The following is a 19964-nucleotide window of genomic DNA, read 5'->3' as shown; positions in this document are numbered from 1 at the left end:
TAATTTCAAGGATAATTAATACAATGAAATGTGTGCGATGGTGGTTTACACTAAGTACTGCGTGTGTAGTGAAACCGCATAGCGGGCAACATTTTTCCAGAAAATAATTGAAAACAGCGGTAATGCGGACCGATGTGACACAATAAAGATCGGAAAAGTCCGCAAAATATTTGTTTGTTTGAGGATGCTTTATATTCGGTTGGCGCAGTGGGTTGGACCGGGTCCTCCTCTCTAGTGGGTCTGGGGTTCGAGTCCCACTTGGGGTGCCTTGCGATGGACTGGGGTCCCGTCCTGGGTGTGTCCCTTCCCCCTTACGCCCTGAGTTGCCGGGTTAGGCTCTGGTTCCCTGCGACCCCGTATGGGACAAGCGGTTCAGAAAATGTGTGTGTATGTGTATATTCGGTTTGGCTAATTTCTAATACAGGGATAAATTATTCGGGAATACAAACATTTTGGATACGCTGTCAGTCCAGACCTAAGTTGTGCAGAAAACAGATGATGAACTGAGACATCGGGGCAATGAATGAATCAGATTTGCTGTAGAAAGCGAATACTGTTGCATTTTACAGGAAAGCACCTTATTGAAAAGCACCTATAATCGCACAGGACAATCACTTTAAATAAAAACACTAATCTAAATATTTGTGTTTTATTCAATGACGTGTCTGTGGAGTAAAAATGTCTTTAAGAGAAATATGGTCAGACAGCAAGGCACAACGCATGATCGCGGGGATCTTCTCAAGCGCGAGACCTGCTGGCAGATGAATTACAGCTGCCGATTGCGTGACAATAGCGCCGCCCCATGTCAACGTGAAGAACTGCAACGGGCTCATCAACGCTGTCACGTATGATTGCGAATGAATCACCTGAAAGAACCGTGTAAAACCACATACATTTTCTCCCGCAAACACAGCGCTTGAACTGTTCACGCGGTGTAAATGTACTCATGGCTATATGACAATGTTATGGCTATATTACCACCTATTAGATCTGGGGATTAGTAGATGTGGGATTTATATTCTCACTGAGAGGAGCATGAACAGATCTCTTTTAATCAAATTAGAGTAAATGGATGAATTGAAAGCACCCCACAGTAATCCATTTACCATGAAATGTGTGCATTAAGAAAGTCACCAAATCAGCACGTTGTGGAAGTGTAATTAGATATTTTTTGTCCTTTGCGGCTCTTGCTGAAAACGGCCTGACTTGGAGTAAAATAATGTCTGGGCATTTAAGGAGCTCAAGGCCCTTGGGCTATGAAATGAATCTTGAGTCCAAGGTCTTGTTTCTGCTCCGAGCTGCAGTTGTGCCCATGACACTGACGGAGGAGGTGGAAACATGCCCGCCCACCCCCGCCATCTCCCCGTCCCGTGCACCTTGCTGGAGGTTCACGTTCGGGATTCCACTTTGTATCACAAAATCCACACCTCCAGCGCTGTCTCAGATTGGGCGGCGAGTCACCCATCCCCTGCTCCTCGAGGTGGGACACCTTGTCCATAATGCACTCTGTCCCAGCATCTCTCTTCACTGGGACTCATTCCCAACGAGGCCCTCTGACCACCACCGATGGGTCACACCTAAGCCCGGAATAAATAGCATCTGCCGGGATTTCAGCGACCTGTCCTTAGACGAGCTACCAGTCCTCAACTCCACTTTTAAAAACAAAACACTTATAGCTTCATGTTTTTAGAAATAAAAAAATGATTTTTAAAGTAGATCGTACTTTTCACCAAAGAAAATCTCATTACCGTAATGCTACGGGATTTAAAATATTTATAATGCATATTGTGCTTTAATAGCTTTTTCACAGTAACTCAAATAAAAATCACTTACTGCTAAGCTACCTTTGAGCGAGGTACTTACTCTAAATTGCTACAGTAAAAATTACCCAGTGAGGGACACAGGTCCGAGCATAGTCTATTCACACTGACGGTAAAAGTCCAGGAACAAGAGCTCCGTGTGGGTTCAGAAATAAGACACACCACTGTAGACTAGGACTGCACACAGGGCTCGAGGAGATGTGACCCAACAGCGGTAGCAGGTTGTGACTAGTTCCAAGCCCTTCCCTTGTATCCCTGGTCCTGATTACAGGTCTTTCCATCCAGGTGTTGGGGAGGAAGCCCCCCTTGGGGACAGAGCTGGGGGATGTCACAGTGTGGGGGCATCTCTAATTTGCAGTCAGACCCTTCTTGTTTGCCATCAGCTGTAGCCAGGGCACTGCTATGACCACAAATGTAGTCTGCATACTGACGGGACACCAGGTTGCGTAGTGTTTACAGCTGTCACCTTTGATCCTGCAGGATGCAGGATCAAATCCCACCTCCTGATCCAATACCCATGGTCAAGGTACTTACCCTAAATTGCCCAGTTGCATAAATGAGCAAATGGCTAAAAGCTGTTTAGGAGAAACGCATCAGCTAAACAAATAAATGTCAACGAACTGAGTTTCCTCTGATGGATGGGCCTCAGAAACTGAGCTGTTTGCGCTCTGATTTTTGATTTCACGCAAAGATCCCTTGGCTTCCATTTTAGTAGCACCGGTTCAGAAGTATCACACCATGAACGGCGCAGCAGTCTTGTTCTTATTACTGTATTGGTCACATTGTCGGGCCGCTTCATTCTGAGTTCATGGAGACAAAGCTGTGGACGTCAGACTCACGACGACTCTTCATGCCGACGGGCGTGTCGCCGCGCCCGGAGTTTCGGGAGCGCGGTCCACCCGCGCTGGTGCGAGGATGCCCTGCGAATGCATCTCATCTTCCTTATACAGCTGGATGCCAGCCATTGGCTGTGTGGACCCCTCCCTTACTCGCTCCCCCGTTGCCAGGGCAACCCCGTTAGGGTGGAGGAGAGGATTACGTATGTAGGGGCAGAGCATCTCTCCCGCTCCCTCTCTTTGCCTCTGTCTCCTCCTCTCTCTATAAGTGCCCGGCTCCATCCTTTCCCATTCACACGCTGCTCCGGCACGAGAGAGGAGGTACGCAGGGAAGACCGCGGCCAGGGAAGCGGCGGGACACAGATATTGGACGTTTGTCTCTAGACCGCTCCATCCCTCCCTGTCTCCACCCCCATCCCCTTCCACCTTCTCCCCTTCTCTCTCTCCTCCCTTTTCCTCTGTGCCTTTTACGCTCCCTCTCTCCCCGCACCCCCCCGCTCTCTCTCCCTTGGTCGACCGACAGCTGCGTCCGTGCGACATGGGTTGTGGAAATTCCTCAGCCACCAGCACCTCGGGGGGAGGTGAGTGCACTTGCTACTTCTACATCCTTGTTTGCTTGTTTGTTTGCTTTTTTTGTTAGTTTGTGTGTGTGCGCAGGCCTGTCCCGGGCAGAGTCTCTCACTGGTGTGTGTGCGTGTGTGTCAGAGCGCGGATGATCCGAGAGCAGGGATGTCGCGGGGTGTCACGGCGGACCGGGCAGTGGTGGAATGCGCCGTAGCTCAGGGATTGGCCCCCCAGTGCGCGTGGCAGAGAGTTGCCGGAACCTTCCGCTCATTCAAACGCCCCACCACCAGGAGCTGCTTCATCACATGGGCCCAGTTTTTGCCTCCACCGCGTGTAGCCTGGACCCGCTGGGATTTCGACTGCGGTCAGTTCACCAGATAGCTGTAGGGAGCGATGGGCAGAGCACCGATGTCCACCACCGTTCACTGGGTGGGCAGAAAATCTGGGTTTTTTTTTTTTTTTTAAAAAAGGTCGTTTTAAATCTTTTGGAGAAAGGTCATGTTTACCTCCACCATCCCGCTGTATAAACAAGTTGTCCCCGCTTGGACAGAGTTTCCGGGAGGTGCAGCTGGACGTTGTTCCAGTGCCAGAGCTGTGTTTGCTTAAAAGCGGAGCAAAGCTTAAAAGCTCACCTTTTAACAGGGGGCTGGAGTTCTCAGGACCGACACCTTCCTCGGGCCACAGCTCATTGGCCGATCCTCCGGTGCTCCTCTGGGCCCTTTGTCCCTTGCTGGGGGTCAGATATCAACTATAGGGGACATTTTAGTATAGGCTCCACAAAGACCGTTATTGAGAGAGCAGGACCGTAAACACAGGAGCGATGAGAGGGGCACCTGCGTTTGGTGTTTGGAAAATGCAGATCTGGTGCTCTGTTGCCTGACTCCATAATGCAAAATTGTGTCTCATATTTCATTTTTGATTTTTCCACATATAACTACAGTGTGTTCTCAGGTGTACGGGATGTTCGGTATTCCGTCCTGCCCGAAGACACTGCCTCAGAATCACCCTGACCGTGCAGTGCCCCTGTCAGCGCCGGGTGCCGATCGCTGATCAATAACGAACAATGATGCTGATCGATGTTGCCCCAGAGGTGTTGTGGCTTTGCTTTTACATCCATTCTTACAGCAGGTGGTTTCGCCAGCGAGGGCGACCGGCAGAATGTCGTCGTAAATATTCACGGTGGAGCCAGTCAGCAGAAAGGGCTGTGCGATGGTGTCGCGGTGCCAGCAGACCGGGCTGCGACCTTGATTTGCGCTCTCTGAGACCTGGACAGGAGTCTCAACCGGGGACATTTTCTCAATTAATGGGTGTCCATCACCAGGCGTGGTCATCCATGGCAGGACACTGGGCATCTCACACCGGGTGAACTCAAGGTGAAAGCCCCCCGGGAGTCGGCAGCCCTGATGGAAGGGGGTCTTCCTGAGTTCAACTGGACTTTCGTTACAATGTGTCTTTGTACGTTCAAACGCCAAGGACCACGTGGACTGTTTCAGAGTTCATTAAATCGGTTCAGCGGGATATCTCTTTGAGCAGCCTGCCAGCTCCCCAGATCTTTTTCTGATGTCTGGCTCTCAGTTTGAGTGGGAAGCCTCCTGCTGGGGACCCCCAGCGGTCCATCTGACGGCCACAGGCTCTTCAAGGAGCCTGTGTTTTAGCCACAGGCAGGGTAAGAGTACAGGGTAAACAAACTGCAGCTGAACGGGCGGCTCGGCACATCCGGCGGTTGTTCTAACCGTGCGTCGGAACGGGTGTCCGGCACACACCTCCAAGGAGGTAAAGCAGAGTAAAGTAAATAAACTGAAATACAGATTCAACTGTAGAGTAACACGCACTTCATTTATTCATTATTTAGAATAACTTGTCCACTGCAGGGTCAATGTGGTCCAGAGCCTATCCCGGAACTATAGGGTGTGAGACACCGGTACATCACAGGGCAGCTACACACGCTCCTTCGCTCACACACATACAAGCGCTAACGTTTATGTAGAGTCACCAAGTCCCCTGAAACACATTTCTTTGGACTGTGGGAGGAAACCGGAGCACAGTCTGGAAGAATATCAAACACAAGGAGAACATTAAAAATGACACAGAGCCCGGGCATTGTGAGACAGAGGCGCTACCTCCCGCACCTCCCATAATGCACATTACAAACTGTAATATCCACTGCAGGTTTTGACAGTTTTTTGAATTCCTAGAATGGGGGTGTGGTGGCGCAGTGGGTTGGACCAGGTCCTGCTCTCCGGTGGGTCTGCAGTTCAAGTCCCACTTGGGGTGCCTTGCGATGGACTGGCGTCCCGTCCTGGGTGTGTCCCCTCCCCCTCCAGCCTTATGCCCTGTGTTGCCGGGTTAGGCTCTGGTTTCCCGTGACCCCATATAGGACAAGCGGTTCAGAAAGTGTGTGTGTGTGTGAATCCCTGGATTGATTTGTCCTCAGTTGTTTGAGCTTCGGGGGTGCGGTGGCGCAGTGGGTTGGACCACAGTCCTACTCTCCAGTGAGTCTGGGGTTCGAGTCCCGCTTGGGGTGCCTTGTGACGGACTGGCGTCCTGTCCTGGGTGTGTCCCCTCCCCCTCTGGCCTTACGCCCTGTGTTACCGGGTAGGCTCCGGTTCCCCCGTGACCCCATATAGGACAAGCGGTTCTGAAAATGTGTGTGTGTGTGTTTGAGCTTCATGTATTGCCATAGGAGACAATATGTTAGCATGATGGCTTCCTGTATGTCACAGCGTGACAAATTTCCTGGAACTCATGGGTTCAGTTCATCTTTTTTTGTTATGGTAATTGATAGCATCGTCCATGGCGCTCGTCGGTCACGCTGTGACGTCTCCGAGGCTACGGGGCCCAAGGAAGTGCAGATAAAAGATAGCTCCATGGGGTCTCATTTTCCCAGACCGGTAGAAGAAAATTGTTCCTGCGGGGATGGTGCACACACACACACACACACACACACGCACGCACGCATGCACGCACGCACGCACGCACACACGCACACACACACAGGGAGCCGCATGCACACATGCAGGCAGACAGGGGAGGCGTCTGGGAGGGTGACTCATTCCTGGTGAGTGGATGATGCATCTGGATGGCTGCATGAGGGCAGGGGGAACCGCGGCGCACGCAGACAGCGGCTCGAAAATCCTGGGGGGGAACCCCACATCCCTAAATATGAGATCTGCCTCGTCACGTTTTGGGCACAGGCATCACCCTCACAGTCGCCGCACTTCACAAAGCTGCCTGAATGTGTAAGAGCAGATTTGAGCCTCTCGAGGAGCAGCAGTATCTTCTCCTTTCTGACCAAGTGGATGGACCAAGTGTGTGTGAAACTGGAGGCAAAGGGTGATGGAGACCCTGTGTGCAGTCTGCAAACATATAATGAGATATATATAAAAACCAACATTATTTTATCTATCATAGGCCATGCTGACTACATGAAGTTCCAAGTTCATTTGCGCTGTGGAGAAAAGCATCTACCCAGTGCATAGAGGTGGTCCTCCACTTAGGACATATGTCACCTGTAACCACCCATAGTGACGACGGGCATCCCATCAACCTTATTATAAGACTTCTGTGTCCCGAAGTTTGGTCATAACGTTGAAGGACGGGCGCTCCATCTGTTATACCGTAGCATCAGCTGTTTGTCATACCTTGGGTACTGGTTGGTGTTTGGGTGTCCAGCAGTGATTGTGCTTTGTTTTCAAAACTTAGTTGACAGTTCTCTTCAAGTTGATTGTTAATTATTCATTTAGCTGATGCTTTTTCCCCCAAAGCAACTTACAACACTAATCTACTTACAATTATTTACCCATTTATACAGCTGGGTAATTTTACTGGAGTAATTTAGGATAAGTACCTTGATCAAGGGTACTACAGTTGGAGGTGGGATTCAAACATGCAATCTTGGGGGCCAAAGGCAAGAGTTTTAACCACCACACTACCAGCTCTTCCTGTTTTTAAAATACCAAGTAAAAAAGTGAGTGTTCAGGGGTTGAAAAAATGAAAAGGAAAGGAAATTCAACAGATTTAGAAATCAAAGTGAAAACAATAGTACAACAAAGAAATATAACACAACACTGTATTTATATGTATATTATTATTATTATTATTTGATATTGGTATTATTTTAGGAAGGGGTGTGGTGGCACAACAGGTTTGACCTGTGCCTGCTCTCTGGTGGGTCTGGGGTTCAAGTCCTGCTTGGAGTGCCTGGCAATGGACTGGTGTCCTGTCCTGGGTGTGTCCCCTCCCCCTCCAGCCTTGCACCCTGTGTTGCTGGGTTAGGCTCCGGCTCACCGTGACCCCGCTTGGGTGGTGTGTGTGTGTGTGTGTGTGTGTGTGTGTGTGTGTGTATGGGGGGGGGTATTACAGCATAGCACTCATGCATGTTAATTGTTTATACTCTATATCCATGGGGCTCATGTAATCTAAAGGGAGTTTTGACCTATAAGTCCACTTGTGGTGTAATTTGTCAGTCTGAGGTCATACTCTGTTCATGGGACTTTGTTGTTCCTCCTCTGCAGGTCCCGCTGACGTTTCGAAGGACGTGTAAGTATGTCGAGGAGGGTCTTTGAAATGTCTCCATGGCCTGAAAATGTTGAGGTTGCTCTCCGCACTGCTGCAGCTTGCTTGTGAGCGCGGCATAGTCATCAATCCTCATCGCTTCGTCGCTGAACGTCCTTGGTGGCGTTTCCGACCCCAGAACACAAACCCCACATCCATCTCACCTCATGTCAATTTCTACCACATGACCACCATCTCCCAGTGTAGTATTACAAAGATGACATTGTATAACGCAGGCAAGGGTTATTATTAGGTTTTGTTCCCTTTGAAATTTTTATTCTGTTTTAGCATACACTTTATATTAAATCACTCTTCTTTATTTAATGGACACCTTTGTCCAGGGCACCTTAAAATGATAGATAATGAAATTTGCACTGTTTCCCATTTATAGGGCAGGGTGTTCCTACAGTATACATTAATGGTAAGCGTAATTAAGGGTCATCAAGGGTACTACGGCAGGAATGGGACTCAAACCAGCAACCTTCACATTAAAAGGTGATGGAGTTAAATATTAGCTACCCAGTGACCCAAGCAGCGCGCCTGTAAAATATCCACCTGTATAAATAGGTACAATTTTAAAGTAAGTTAATGTTAGAAATAGAAATTATCCTTGCATTTTGTCCCCTGCATCGGTAGATGGATGATGGCGCGTAAAAGGCGTGTTGCCCCCTAAGTTCATCAGTGCTGTCTCTGTACCTGACATGTTCCTTGACCCCACCGCTGTCGCCGCCGGACTGCATGGGCTCTAACAGCTCAAACATAGCCAATCGTCCTGACAAACCGTCAGCAGGCTGTCGATCATCAGCGTTACCGTGACGACCTTCTGTGTTTGGGGACATGTGACTTTTTTCCCAGGCCCGCTGGGTTGTAATAAAGGGGCCGGGTTGTAAATGTTAGCAGGGGAGGTCATTGTCCTTCCTGACGTGAACCAGGCCAGGTTGTCAATCAACAAGGTCCTCTGGTGCTGTGTGAGTGGGTGCGTGAGTGGGTGGGAGGAGCTGCTCTTTCAACAGCAGTTTCCGGTATCAGGGAGTAAACGTGTCCGCAGGTAAACATCTCAGCGTCTTCTCAGCGGGCCGCAGGTGGTGCTGATCCCACGCCTGCGAGAACCCAGCCCTGCACACACCATGTCCGAGCGCTCGTCTCCTCACCAGCAGGGGGTCCGCCCTCTTTTCACCCCCTTGTAAGATGCTGCAATCTCTGCGGTCGCTTTGGACCGCGTTCTCTCCCGCTCTGCTGACATGTGTCTTTCTTTCGCACGCTGCTCTCGGGACAGCGAAGGAAGGTAATCGTCGCCGTATCCTTGAAACCAAAACACTCCGGTGAGGCCCGCTGACAGCGAATGAAAGCACCCGCCCACTCGTCGATCAAGGAGCGCATCGAGTGCTGTGATGCTGAAATGCGGTCGTCCTTCACGTTCACTTCAAAACTAACAGAACAAACACACATGCTGATTCAGTGGCCAGGCAGCAGGTCAGCAATGGAAGTGATGGAACAAGAACACAGTCTTTGTTTCATTGGGTTCAGGTAGTTCAGAGCTGCGTTAGGCCTGTTTCCGGAATGTTCTATCGCAAGGTGCGTGCCAGGGGTAAGGCAGGGGAGGGTCTCGACTGATCAAGCGTGTCTTTGTGCTCCGACAGGACAGATGAACTCTCCCCAGACGACGAGAAACGAAGGTATGTGGCATTTCTCAAACCAAAACGTTTTTAGAAGTGAGAAGCTCGCACAGGTGAGCTCGGATGTCCTGCGCTGGACCGGTTTCAGATCAAACGAGGCGTTCTATTGTTAATAAAATGTATAATTTTACCATACTGTAAGTACAGTGAAAAAAAACTGAAAGGTTTAGGAAGTATGAGGAAAGTACCATAAAAATATATATCAAAATGTAATGTATTCATAGGTGGTTTACCATAACGTATTGCTGTTCCATAAAGATTCAGTAGAGAAAAAAACTGATTTATTTTGCACATTGTTATTGGCTGGGTTGCCATGAAGGTAAGCCACTTTTCCGTGTGTGTGTGTGTGTGTGTGTGTGTGTGTGTGTGTGTGTCCAACAGACACCTTACCTTGGCTTAAAGCTATGTGAAGGTGAAAAGTGTTTTGTAGGGTCAGGGGGTGAACATGGTTTACAGGATTAGGGAAGGTTTGGAAGTGGTCCATCATCCCTTCTTCTGCAAGGGGTGTGAGTGCAGGATGTGAACAAACACGACCTGGAGTGTTCAGGAACTCATTGCCTTGTCTGTGATAACAAAACAGTGTGAACCCCCCCAGAGAAGCAGAGGTCCCAGTGAAGTGACAGTGGTTTTTAGAACCCTGTTGTCTCACTTCTCCCGGCATCCCGTTTGCTCCCATCAATGAATTTTTTTTTATCTGTTTCAGTCTGCTTTCTTAGCACGAAAAAATTTATGCACTTGTATTGTTACAGCAATGGCAGAACAAAATATTATGGACAAGAATTTTTTCTCAAAGTATCATATATAATATAATATACACACACACACACACACACACACACACACACACTTTCTGAACCGCTTGTCCTATGCAGGGAACCGGAGCCTACCCGGTAACGCAGGGCGTAAGGCCGGAGGGGGAGGGGACACACCCAGGACAGGACGCCAGTCCGGCACAAGGCACCCCAAGCGGGACTCGAACCCCAGACCCACTAGAGAGCAGGACCTCGTTCAACCCGCTACGCCACCGCACCCCCTATATAATATACTATCATATAATATAATATATCATATCTTTGGTGGGCTCAACACCTGCCGGAGAGACCGTAAGGGGTCGGTGCATTGTGATTTGGGCGGTGGTCGGAGCCGAGTGCCTGGCCGACCCAAACCTCGGGCACCAACTCTGATTTTTGGGACTTGGAATGTCACCTCACTGGCGGGGAAGGAGCCTGAGCTGGTGCAGGAAGTTGAGAGATACCGTCTAGATATAGTCGGGCTCACTTCCACTCACAGCTTGGGTTCTGGAACCACTCTTCTCGTCCAAGGGTGGACTCTCCACTATTCTGGCGTTGCCCAAGGTGAGAGGCGGCGGGCAGGTGTGGGCTTATTAATAGCCCCCCAGTTTAGCCCCCATGTGTTGGAGTCTACCCCGGTGAATGAGAGGGTCATCTCCCTGCGCCTTCGGGTCAGGGAACGGTCTCTCACTGTCGTTTGTGCTTATGCGCCTAGCGGCAGTGTAGAGTACCCGGCCTTTTTAGAGTCCCTGGAGGGCGTGCTGGAAAGCGCTCCCACTGGGGACTCTGTCGTTCTACTGGGGGACTTTAACGCCCACGTGGGCAGTGACAGTGATACCTGGAGGGGCGTGATTGGGAGGAACGGCCTCCCTGATCTGAACCCGAGCGGTGAGTTATTATTGGATTTCTATGCTAGTCACGGTTTATCCATAACAAACACCATGTTCATGCATAAGGGTGTCCATCAGTGCACTTGGCACCAGGACACCCTAGGTCGGAGGTCGATGATCGACTTTGTAGTCATTTCTTCTGATCTTCGGCCATATGTCTTGGACACTCGGGTGAAGAGAGGGGCTGAGCTGTCAACTGATCACCACCTGGTGGTGAGTTGGATTCGATGGCGGGGGAAAAAGCTGGACAGACCCGGCAGGCCCAAACGCATAGTGAGGGTCTGTTGGGAACGTTTGGCAGAGGCCCCTGTCAGAGAGGTCTTCAACTCCCACCTCCGACAGAGCTTCAACCAGGTCCCGAGGGAGGTGGGGGACATTGAGTCTGAATGGACTATGTTCCACTCCTCCATTGTCGGGGCGGCGGTTCGGAGCTGCGGCCGTAAGGTCTCCGGCGCCTGTCGCGGCGGCAATCCCCGAACACGGTGGTGGACACCGGAGGTAAGGGATGCTGTCAAGCTGAAGAAGGAGTTCTATCGGACCTGGCTGGCTCATGGGACCCCTGAAACAGCTGACAGGTACCGACGGGCCAAACGGAACGCGGCTCTGGCAGTCGCTGCTGCAAAAACTCGGGCTTGGGAGGAGTTCGGTGAGGCCATGGAAGAAGACTTTCGGTCGGCCTCAAAGAGATTCTGGCAAACCGTCCGGCAACTCAGAGGGGGGAAGCGGTGTTCCACAAACACTGTTTACAGTGGAAGTGGTGCGCTGCTGACCTCAGCTGAGAATGTCCTCAGGCGGTGGAAGGAGTACTTTGAGGATCTCCTCAATCCCTCCGACACGCCTTCCGTAGAGGAAGCTGAGGCCAGGAACTCGGAGGGGGACTCGTCCATTACCCTGGCTGAAGTTGCTGAGGTAGTCAAAAAACTCCTCGGTGGCAAGGCTCCGGGGGTGGATGAGATCCGCCCCGAGTTTCTCAAGTCTCTGGATGTTGTGGGGCTGTCTTGGCTGACATGCCTTTGCAGCATTGCGTGGAGCTTGGGAACGGTGCCTCTGGACTGGCAGACCGGGGTGGGGGTCCCTCTTTTTAAGAAGGGGGACCGGAGATTGTGTTCCAACTATACGGGGATCACACTCCTTAGCCTCCCTGGGAAAGTCTATGCCAGGGTACTGGAAAGGAGAATCCGACCGATAGTCGAACTTCGGATTCAGGAGGAGCAATGCGGTTTTCGCCCTGGCCGTGGAACACTAGACCAGCTCTATACCCTCACTAGGGTGTTGGAGGGTTCGTGGGAGTTTGCCCAACCAGTCCATATGTGTTTTGTGGACCTGGAGAAGGCATTCGACCGTGTCCCTCGTGGCATCCTGTGGGAGGTACTTCGGGATTATGGGGTTCGGGGCTTGCTGCTACGAGCTGTTCGTTCCCTGTATGACCGGAGCAGGAGCTTGGTTCGCATTGCCGGCAGTAAGTCAGACCTGTTCCCGGTGCATGTTGGACTCCGCCAGGGCTGCCCTTTGTCACCGATTCTGTTCATTATCTTCATGGACAGAATTTCTAGGCGCAGTCAGGGAACGGAGGGTGTCTGTTTTGGTGGCCGCAAGATCTCGTCTCTGCTTTTTGCGGACGATGTGGTCCTGTTGGCATCATCAAGTCAAGACTTGCAGCGTGCACTGGGGAGGTTTGCAACTGAGTGCGAAGAGGCGGGGATGAGAATCAACACCTCCAAATCCGAGGCCATGGTTCTCAGTCGGAAAAAGGTGGATTGCCCCCTCCGGGTTAGGGGGGAGTTGCTCCCTCAAGTGGAGGAGTTTAAGTATCTCGGGGTCTTGTTCACGAGTGAGGGAAAAATAGAGCGGCAGGTTGACGGACGGATCGGTGTGGCGTCTGCAGTAATGAGGTCATTGTACCGGTCTGTTGTGGTGAAGAGGGAGCTGAGCCGTAAGGCGAAGCTCTCAATTTACCGGTCGATCTACGTTCCTACCCTCACCTATGGTCATGAGCTCTGGATCATGACCGAAAGAATGAGATTGCAGATACAAGTGGCAGAAATGAGTTTCCTCCGCAGAGTGGCTGGGCGCACCCTTAGGGATAGGGTGAGGAGCTCAGTCACCCGGGAGGAGCTCGGAGTAGAGCCGCTGCTCCTCCGCATCGAGAGGAGCCAGTTGAGGTGGCTCGGACATCTGTTCCGGATGCCTCCTGGACGCCTCCCTGGGGAGGTGTTCCGGGCATGTCCCACTGGGAGGAGGCCTCGGGGCAGACTCAGGACACGTTGGAGAGACTATGTCTCCCGGATGGCCTGGGAACGCCTTGGGTTTCCCCAGGGGAACTGGAGGAGGTGTGCGGGGAGAGGGAAGTCTGGAGGACTCTGCTCGGACTGCTGCCCCCACGACCCGGCCCCGGATAGCGGAGGAAGATGGATGGATGGATAATATAATATAAAAGGTGACACAGCAAGTAGCACTGTTGTCACAGCACCTGGGTGGTACAAGAGGACATGGGTTTGATCCCCACTCAGTCTGTGTGGAGTTTGCATGTTCTCCCTGTGTCTGCATGGGTTTCCTCCAGGTGCTCTGGTTTCTTCCCACAGTCAAAGGACATGCTGCTCAGGTTCCTCCATAGTGTGTGAGTGACAGAGAGTGTGTTCCACTGATGTATGGATGAATGACCCAGTGTAAGTAGTGTATTTAGCAGTGTAAATCACCTTGGTGGATAAGGTGTGTGGGCTGATAACACATAGAGTTAATTGGAAGTTGCTTTGGAGAAAAGTCTGCTAAATAAGTAAATGTAAATGTAATCTGTGTGGAGTTTGCATGTTCTTCCCCTGTCTGTGTGGGTTTCCTCCAGATGCTCTGGTTTCCTCTCACAGTCCAAAGACATACAGTTCAGGTGAATTGGTGACGCTAAATTGCCCTGAGTGTGTGTGGCTGTCCTGTGATTTACTGATGTCCTGTTCCAGAGGTTTGCCCTGCCAGCATTGTGCCCAGTGAGTGCAGGATGAGGTCCAGACAGGACAAGCAGTTAGTGAAAATGAATGAACAATATAACAGAAAAAATATATACTCATCTCTGTCTTTGTTTGTGTCTGACTTCCCTGACCTACATGTCTCCTGTCGGGTCCTCGAATTGACCTCATGCTGCGCCAGGAATTACGGCGGGGTATATGTGGGCCTGCCAGCCGACTTGAGCACCGTCACTGCGGGCCAGTCCAAGTCCACGAGCAAAGGTAAGAGCAACACGCTGATTCCCCTGCCATCATCAACATTTGCACTGCTCATCATAACAACTTTCTCTCTCTGAGTCTGCGACTGATTGGTATCGGTTTGCCGGGGGTGCGGTGGTGCAGCAGGTTGGGCTGGGTCTGGGGTTCGAGTTCCGCTTGGGGTGCCTTGCGTCGAACTGGCATCCCGTCCTGGGTGTGTCCCCTCCCCCTCCAGCCTTGTGCCCTGTGTTGCCGGGTTAGGCTCCGGTACACCGCGACCCTGCTCGGGACAAGTGGTTTCAGGCAGTGTGTGTGTGTGTGTGTGTGTGTGTGTGTGTGTGTGTGTGTGTGTGTGTGTATTATCGGTTTGGCTGGCGATGTGTTATGGTACTTTCACATTCATTTTGTGGTGAGAATGGCCCTCAAAAGACAGAACCACAGGACACCTGACCCCCTGCAACTTCCAGTTATGGAACAACATCCCTCAAATTAATTCCTGTTTGTAGTGTGAACAGTGTATTGATTTTTGAAACCGGTGCAGTAAAAATTGAAAAGCTGCATGACTTTTGCTGGGACAACATTCAGAAAATACCTTGGGGAGGGATGGTGGGATGCCTACTCTTCCCTCTGTTTGCAGTGTGAGGATGGTATCCTTGGATCAGCTTCCAAGGAGATAGCCTCCATGGTCACAGAGGCCTATGATCACAGCTTCCCAGCAGACATCATGGGCCTCGACATATACACACACACACACACACACACACACACACACACACACACACACACATGTCCCGAGCAGGGTCACAGCAACCCGGAGCCTAACCCGGCAACACAGGGCACAGGGCTGGAGAGGGAGGGGACACACCCAGGACGGGACGCCAGTCCACCACAAGGCACCCCGAGAGGGACTCGAACCCCACATCCACCACAGAGCAGGACCCGGCCAAACCCGCTGCACCCCCTACCCCAAGATACACACACACACACACACACACACACACACACACACACACACATTTTCAGAACCGCTTGTCCCATACGGGGTCGCGGGGAACCGGAGCCTACCCGGCAACACAGGACATGTGACTATATTATATTTACTCATTTAGCAACTTACAACAGTGAGTCTCCTACAATTATTTACCTGTCAGCACAAGTAACCACTAACCATGGGAAGTGAATGATCTGAGCAGTAATAACATGTAACCTCTACTCAGATTTGAGGTCACATCCCTTGAGCTTGAGTTTCAGTAATGTGACTGCAACGGGGTAACAACCTGTCCCACCAAGTTCAGCCAAGCCTAATGTGTTACCCCCCATATTCATACACAGCTCCACTGGTAGTTAGCTGCTATAAACCTCAGTTTTGGATTGAATTCCAGCAACTATTTAGCAATATTATAACCTGTGTATGAAGTCTATCTGTTAATTGTCCACTCCATCCTGTTTGCATCCTACTCACATGACCTGCTCACCTCCTCCCTGTCAGACACGGTTGCCTCCCCCGGAACGAACAAATGTAGAGAAAACCGGCTCATCGTGCTGGCAGAAATGTGATCGCTTCCTCTGGGCCTCGTAATGTGCTGAAGGTGTAGTTTAATCGCCAAAGTTTTACCATGTTTGTTACCGGGGAGAAGTGGCTCCAGTGTCTCGGCTGGAAATGTACATCAGTCCAACAGCATGTTTTGGACAACTCACAGCGAAACCCTAGCGAAGCTGTAATGATGACCGCCCACCTTTTCGGATGCTATGTGTTAGAACGCTGTCATTTTTAATGTGCGTCTACAAAGGGGAAAAAATATTTTCTTTGCTCCTACTGGTTCCAGAAACAACCCTGTGTCTTGGACTGGTTCCCATGCGCTGCATAGATTGAATCCCTCGATAAACATCCCAGAATAGACCGTGGACGCGATAGCTAATTGATTTACTTTTGTCGGCTGTGGATTATGCAATGGTCCCAGGAGATATTAGACAGCAGCAGGCAGAACAACACAAACAGATACGAGTCCACCAGGCGGCCACGTGGGGCTTGTTAAACAACGAGTAATTGCTCCCTCCCCCCCCGTGCTCCTTTGGTCGCCGCAATGCAGTATGTTATACTAGAACATTGCTGGTCTGAGTGCTGGGGATGCCCTGCTGTAAGACCTTTGAGGAAGGTGCTTGCTGTGAATGAGTCGAGGAGAACCTGTAGCTGTAACAGCTCCAAAGTGTAAGCTGTTTTGTACTGTAATAATGGCAAAAATAAATTGGTGACAAAATAAAACAACCTGCTTCACACCGCAGAAAGAAAAAAATAACTATTAGTTAATTATGGCAAAATCTTCCCTCCTTCTATTATCGATAACTGTTTCTCCAAGGAGAGGTTGCGGTGGTCCAGAGCCAATGGTGTATCCTGAACGGATAGTCTCACATGCACACTAGGGGCAATTTATAGTCACTAATTCACCTGACACACATGTCTTTGGACTGTGAGAGGAAACCAGAGCACCTGTACAAGCAAGGCTAGAACATGCAGACTCCATGTAGTCAGAGCTGGATTTGAACCTGGAGCTGCGAGACACCAGCACTACCTGCTGCACAACCATGGTGCCCACTGAGAGTATACGTCACCTGCCTTTTGCGCTCCATAGGCTTCGGCATGGTCAAGCGAAGCAAGGCTGTGACGTGCTTTTACTTCTGTCTGGCACTTCTTTCCAAACCAACTTACAATGTTAATCCACCTACAGTTATTTAGCCGTTAATACAGCAGGGTGATTTTACTGGCGTAATTTAGGACAAGTACTTTACTCTAGAGTCCTACCACTAGGATTTGAACCTGTAATGTATGGGTCTAAAGGAAGCAGCTTTAACCAATTCGCTACCAGCTGAATCTGACAGTGGTGAGAAACCAGGTAAAGGAGGGAGATGGAGGGAGAAGCACGTCCCGCAATTTACCCGGGGTCCTCTGGGCTCTGCGGAGGCAGCCGGGAGCCACAAAGTGCTAATTGGTGAGGTCAAGGAGCTGAGCACCGCAGGGACGCCCCACTCTCAGAGGGGAGCTGAGTCAGGCCTGTTTGATTGGACGAACTGCGGTAAAGAGTGCTAGATCTCCGTGTCCCCATCCCAGTTTGTCCCCTGAGCCTCAGTGATCTCAATTACCCCATCCCCCAGACACATGCCTGCCAGCTCCCCTGGTGTTTGCGCAAAACACACACCTGGATAAGTGAGGCGTGTGCTAATGTGCCGCCCCTCCCCGAGGAACACTCCTTAATGGACATAAGTGAAAAACAAAACAGGCCTGTGTATCATTATGGTATTATTATATCGTCCGCAAGGCTGTTTTTAAATATTTTTCACTGTCCCTCATTTCTGCCGTTCGCTCTCAACGCGGCGTCGGAACCTTCACAAAGCAGTCGAAGGAGGAGAGTTGAAAAATATGATTAATTTTAACAATCTTTCCTCTAATTAAAATGAATAAAAATGAATGAATGATGAACGAAAAGGAATACGCGTGGTCTCACGTGAGCCGCTTTGTCTTTTCTGCAGATTAACGGAGGGACGGTGAAGCGGACACATTTACAAGGTATGCTGTCAGTTTGTTTAGGAGTTAAGTCTCTCGGGCTTGGGGGGGCGGTTGGCGGGGGGTTATGTGGAAGCGTGATGTTAGATTTACCTTTCCGGAAGTACTCAGCTCATTCAGCGCTTTACCTTTGCAGTGTTCCTGGACAGAACCTGTTTCCTGCAGGCGTTCTCGAGCACCGCCCATGGTGCGGAGCAGTGGTCTTGGCTAGAATTAACGAGTCAGCGGTTCGGACCCTTTCACCGGATCCCCAAAGCGAAAACGGACGGCTTTCGACGGCAATCGGGCCCTGCGCTGAAACAAAGGACACCCGGCAACTGCAGCGGCACGTCACCTTAACCTGCACCTCGATCTCTGGACCGTTACCGCTCGACCGAGGTGAAGCCACGACGTTAGCGGGTGGTCATGCGATGCATCATGGGAGTCAGCCCGTTACCTCCGCCGTGCCCTGGCACTTACCACTCAGGAGCAAAAAACCGCTTTGCGCTCAAAGCCATCTGAGGAAATTGCGATCTTTAATTTCCATTTTAGCGTCCTTTTCGTTCCAAACGTACGTGGCAAATTTTCTCCTGCTATGTCAGTTCCGAGCCCTACGGGTCAATTTTGCGGAGCAGAACTGACCGCAAAGTGCCCCTAGGAGTCGAGCGAAAATGGAAGCCTGCCACTGACCTATTTAACCCCAGGATGGGTACGATATAGAGGATGAGTGCAGACCGGCTAATTATTAAGAAGGATTAGAAAAAAAAATCAGTGCAGTTTTTTCTTTGGGTCTCAACTGTTTAGCTGGGTCATCGGCAAACCGCACCACCCTCCAGCATCACGGCAGAGTCAGAGTAGGTGGGGAGGCTTCGGGAAAAACCAAAAACAGGTTGAGGCTGCCCACAGGTCACACTCTTTTTACAAAGTCCTCAGATATGTAAGAAAACAACAATAATCTGTTATCTTTTACTGAGCGTCTTCATGCAAACAAAAGTGTTCCACCTGATTTTTAAGCAGCGATAGCGGGTGGGACACACTTTGTGCTCACGTCTAGCCAAAGGCTCTGAATCTGATGCTTGAGGGTTTGAGGGACAGGTTTCTGTAACACTTTATAGAAGAATAATTTGTGTGACTGATGCTGAACCCGTGTGTCGCGGTAATAACCGAATACGCTAATGTCTGTTCAGAGGTAGTGTCTTATCTTTACTACGGTCCACTATTGATGTGTGTTTTTGCAATATGTTTGAACTTATCACCCTCCAGTTGGTATTTGCTTGTGATTTCAGATGCCTTATTTTGATATTTGTGAGATGAGCAGTAGAAAATAATAATATATGTAGAAACGAAAGTTCACGTTTTAAATTTTGTAAAAAGGAAAAAAACTAAGTCTCAGCCCTCATTTGGTGCTCATGTTATTTTCTGAGAAAGAAGGTCATATTTTCGATGGACCCTGCAGAAGATGCAGCAGCCATCCCACCAAAACCTTTCCGGCAATTTCCGAGATGTCGGTTGTTTCTGGTAGAACCTTTGGAATGTGTAAATTTGTTTAGTTTTACGAACGTCACGTTATCTCAGAGCCTTGACGAAATTAAAAATAGCAGTGCTGTGGGTGGGGGGGGGGGGGTGTCTAGAAAGGGCCGCAGAATTGTGGAGGCTCTCAAGGGTCTCAAACCCAGCTTTGTTGGGTCTTTCACAGTAAATGGGAGCGCATTCTGTACCATGAAGAACATATAAATAGGGCTCCCCAAGGAGGAAGGGGCCTTTTAAAGTGCTGGAGAGGCTCCGCCGTCAGACCTCAGTCATCCTGCACGCTGACTCCACGGGGGGTCCGCGGAGTCCCCGGCGTCCGTCCAACTGCTGCCACTACCTGCTCTTTCCTCCCTCCCCTCTGCACACATGTGCACTTATCTGTGTCAATGAAAGATGTGGAGAAAACTAAGGTTCTGTGTTCTGCTTTAATGAAGTGACTTTTGCAGGGAAAAAAAATATATGTGATCTGTAACGGGTCACTCAGTGTCTAATCTCCTTCCATCAATACTGTTCTGTAACTTATTTCTTAACAAAAAACACTTGGTAATCTTAATGGTGGCGTTTACTTATT

At 50.2% G+C, this 19964-nt stretch overlaps 1 protein-coding gene across 1 annotated transcript; it reads left to right on the top strand.

Annotated features, from left to right (window-relative positions):
• Positions 1 to 2898: 2898 nt before the first annotated feature.
• Positions 2899 to 19457, top strand: LOC108931346 (overexpressed in colon carcinoma 1 protein homolog). The gene is made up of 6 exons (XM_018747069.2): positions 2899 to 3237; positions 7735 to 7759; positions 9415 to 9450; positions 14270 to 14349; positions 17851 to 17887; positions 18021 to 19457. The coding sequence occupies exons 1-5, from the start codon at positions 3195 to 3197 to the stop codon at positions 17853 to 17855; spliced, it is 189 nt and encodes a 62-aa protein (XP_018602585.1). The 5' UTR covers positions 2899 to 3194; the 3' UTR covers positions 17856 to 17887; positions 18021 to 19457.
• Positions 19458 to 19964: the final 507 nt, after the last annotated feature.

The sequence above is a fragment of the Scleropages formosus genome, chromosome 2, assembly GCF_900964775.1.
Source record: "Scleropages formosus chromosome 2, fSclFor1.1, whole genome shotgun sequence".
Classification (NCBI taxonomy): domain Eukaryota; kingdom Metazoa; phylum Chordata; class Actinopteri; order Osteoglossiformes; family Osteoglossidae; genus Scleropages; species Scleropages formosus.
This window is presented reverse-complemented; position numbering and strand designations above follow the sequence as displayed.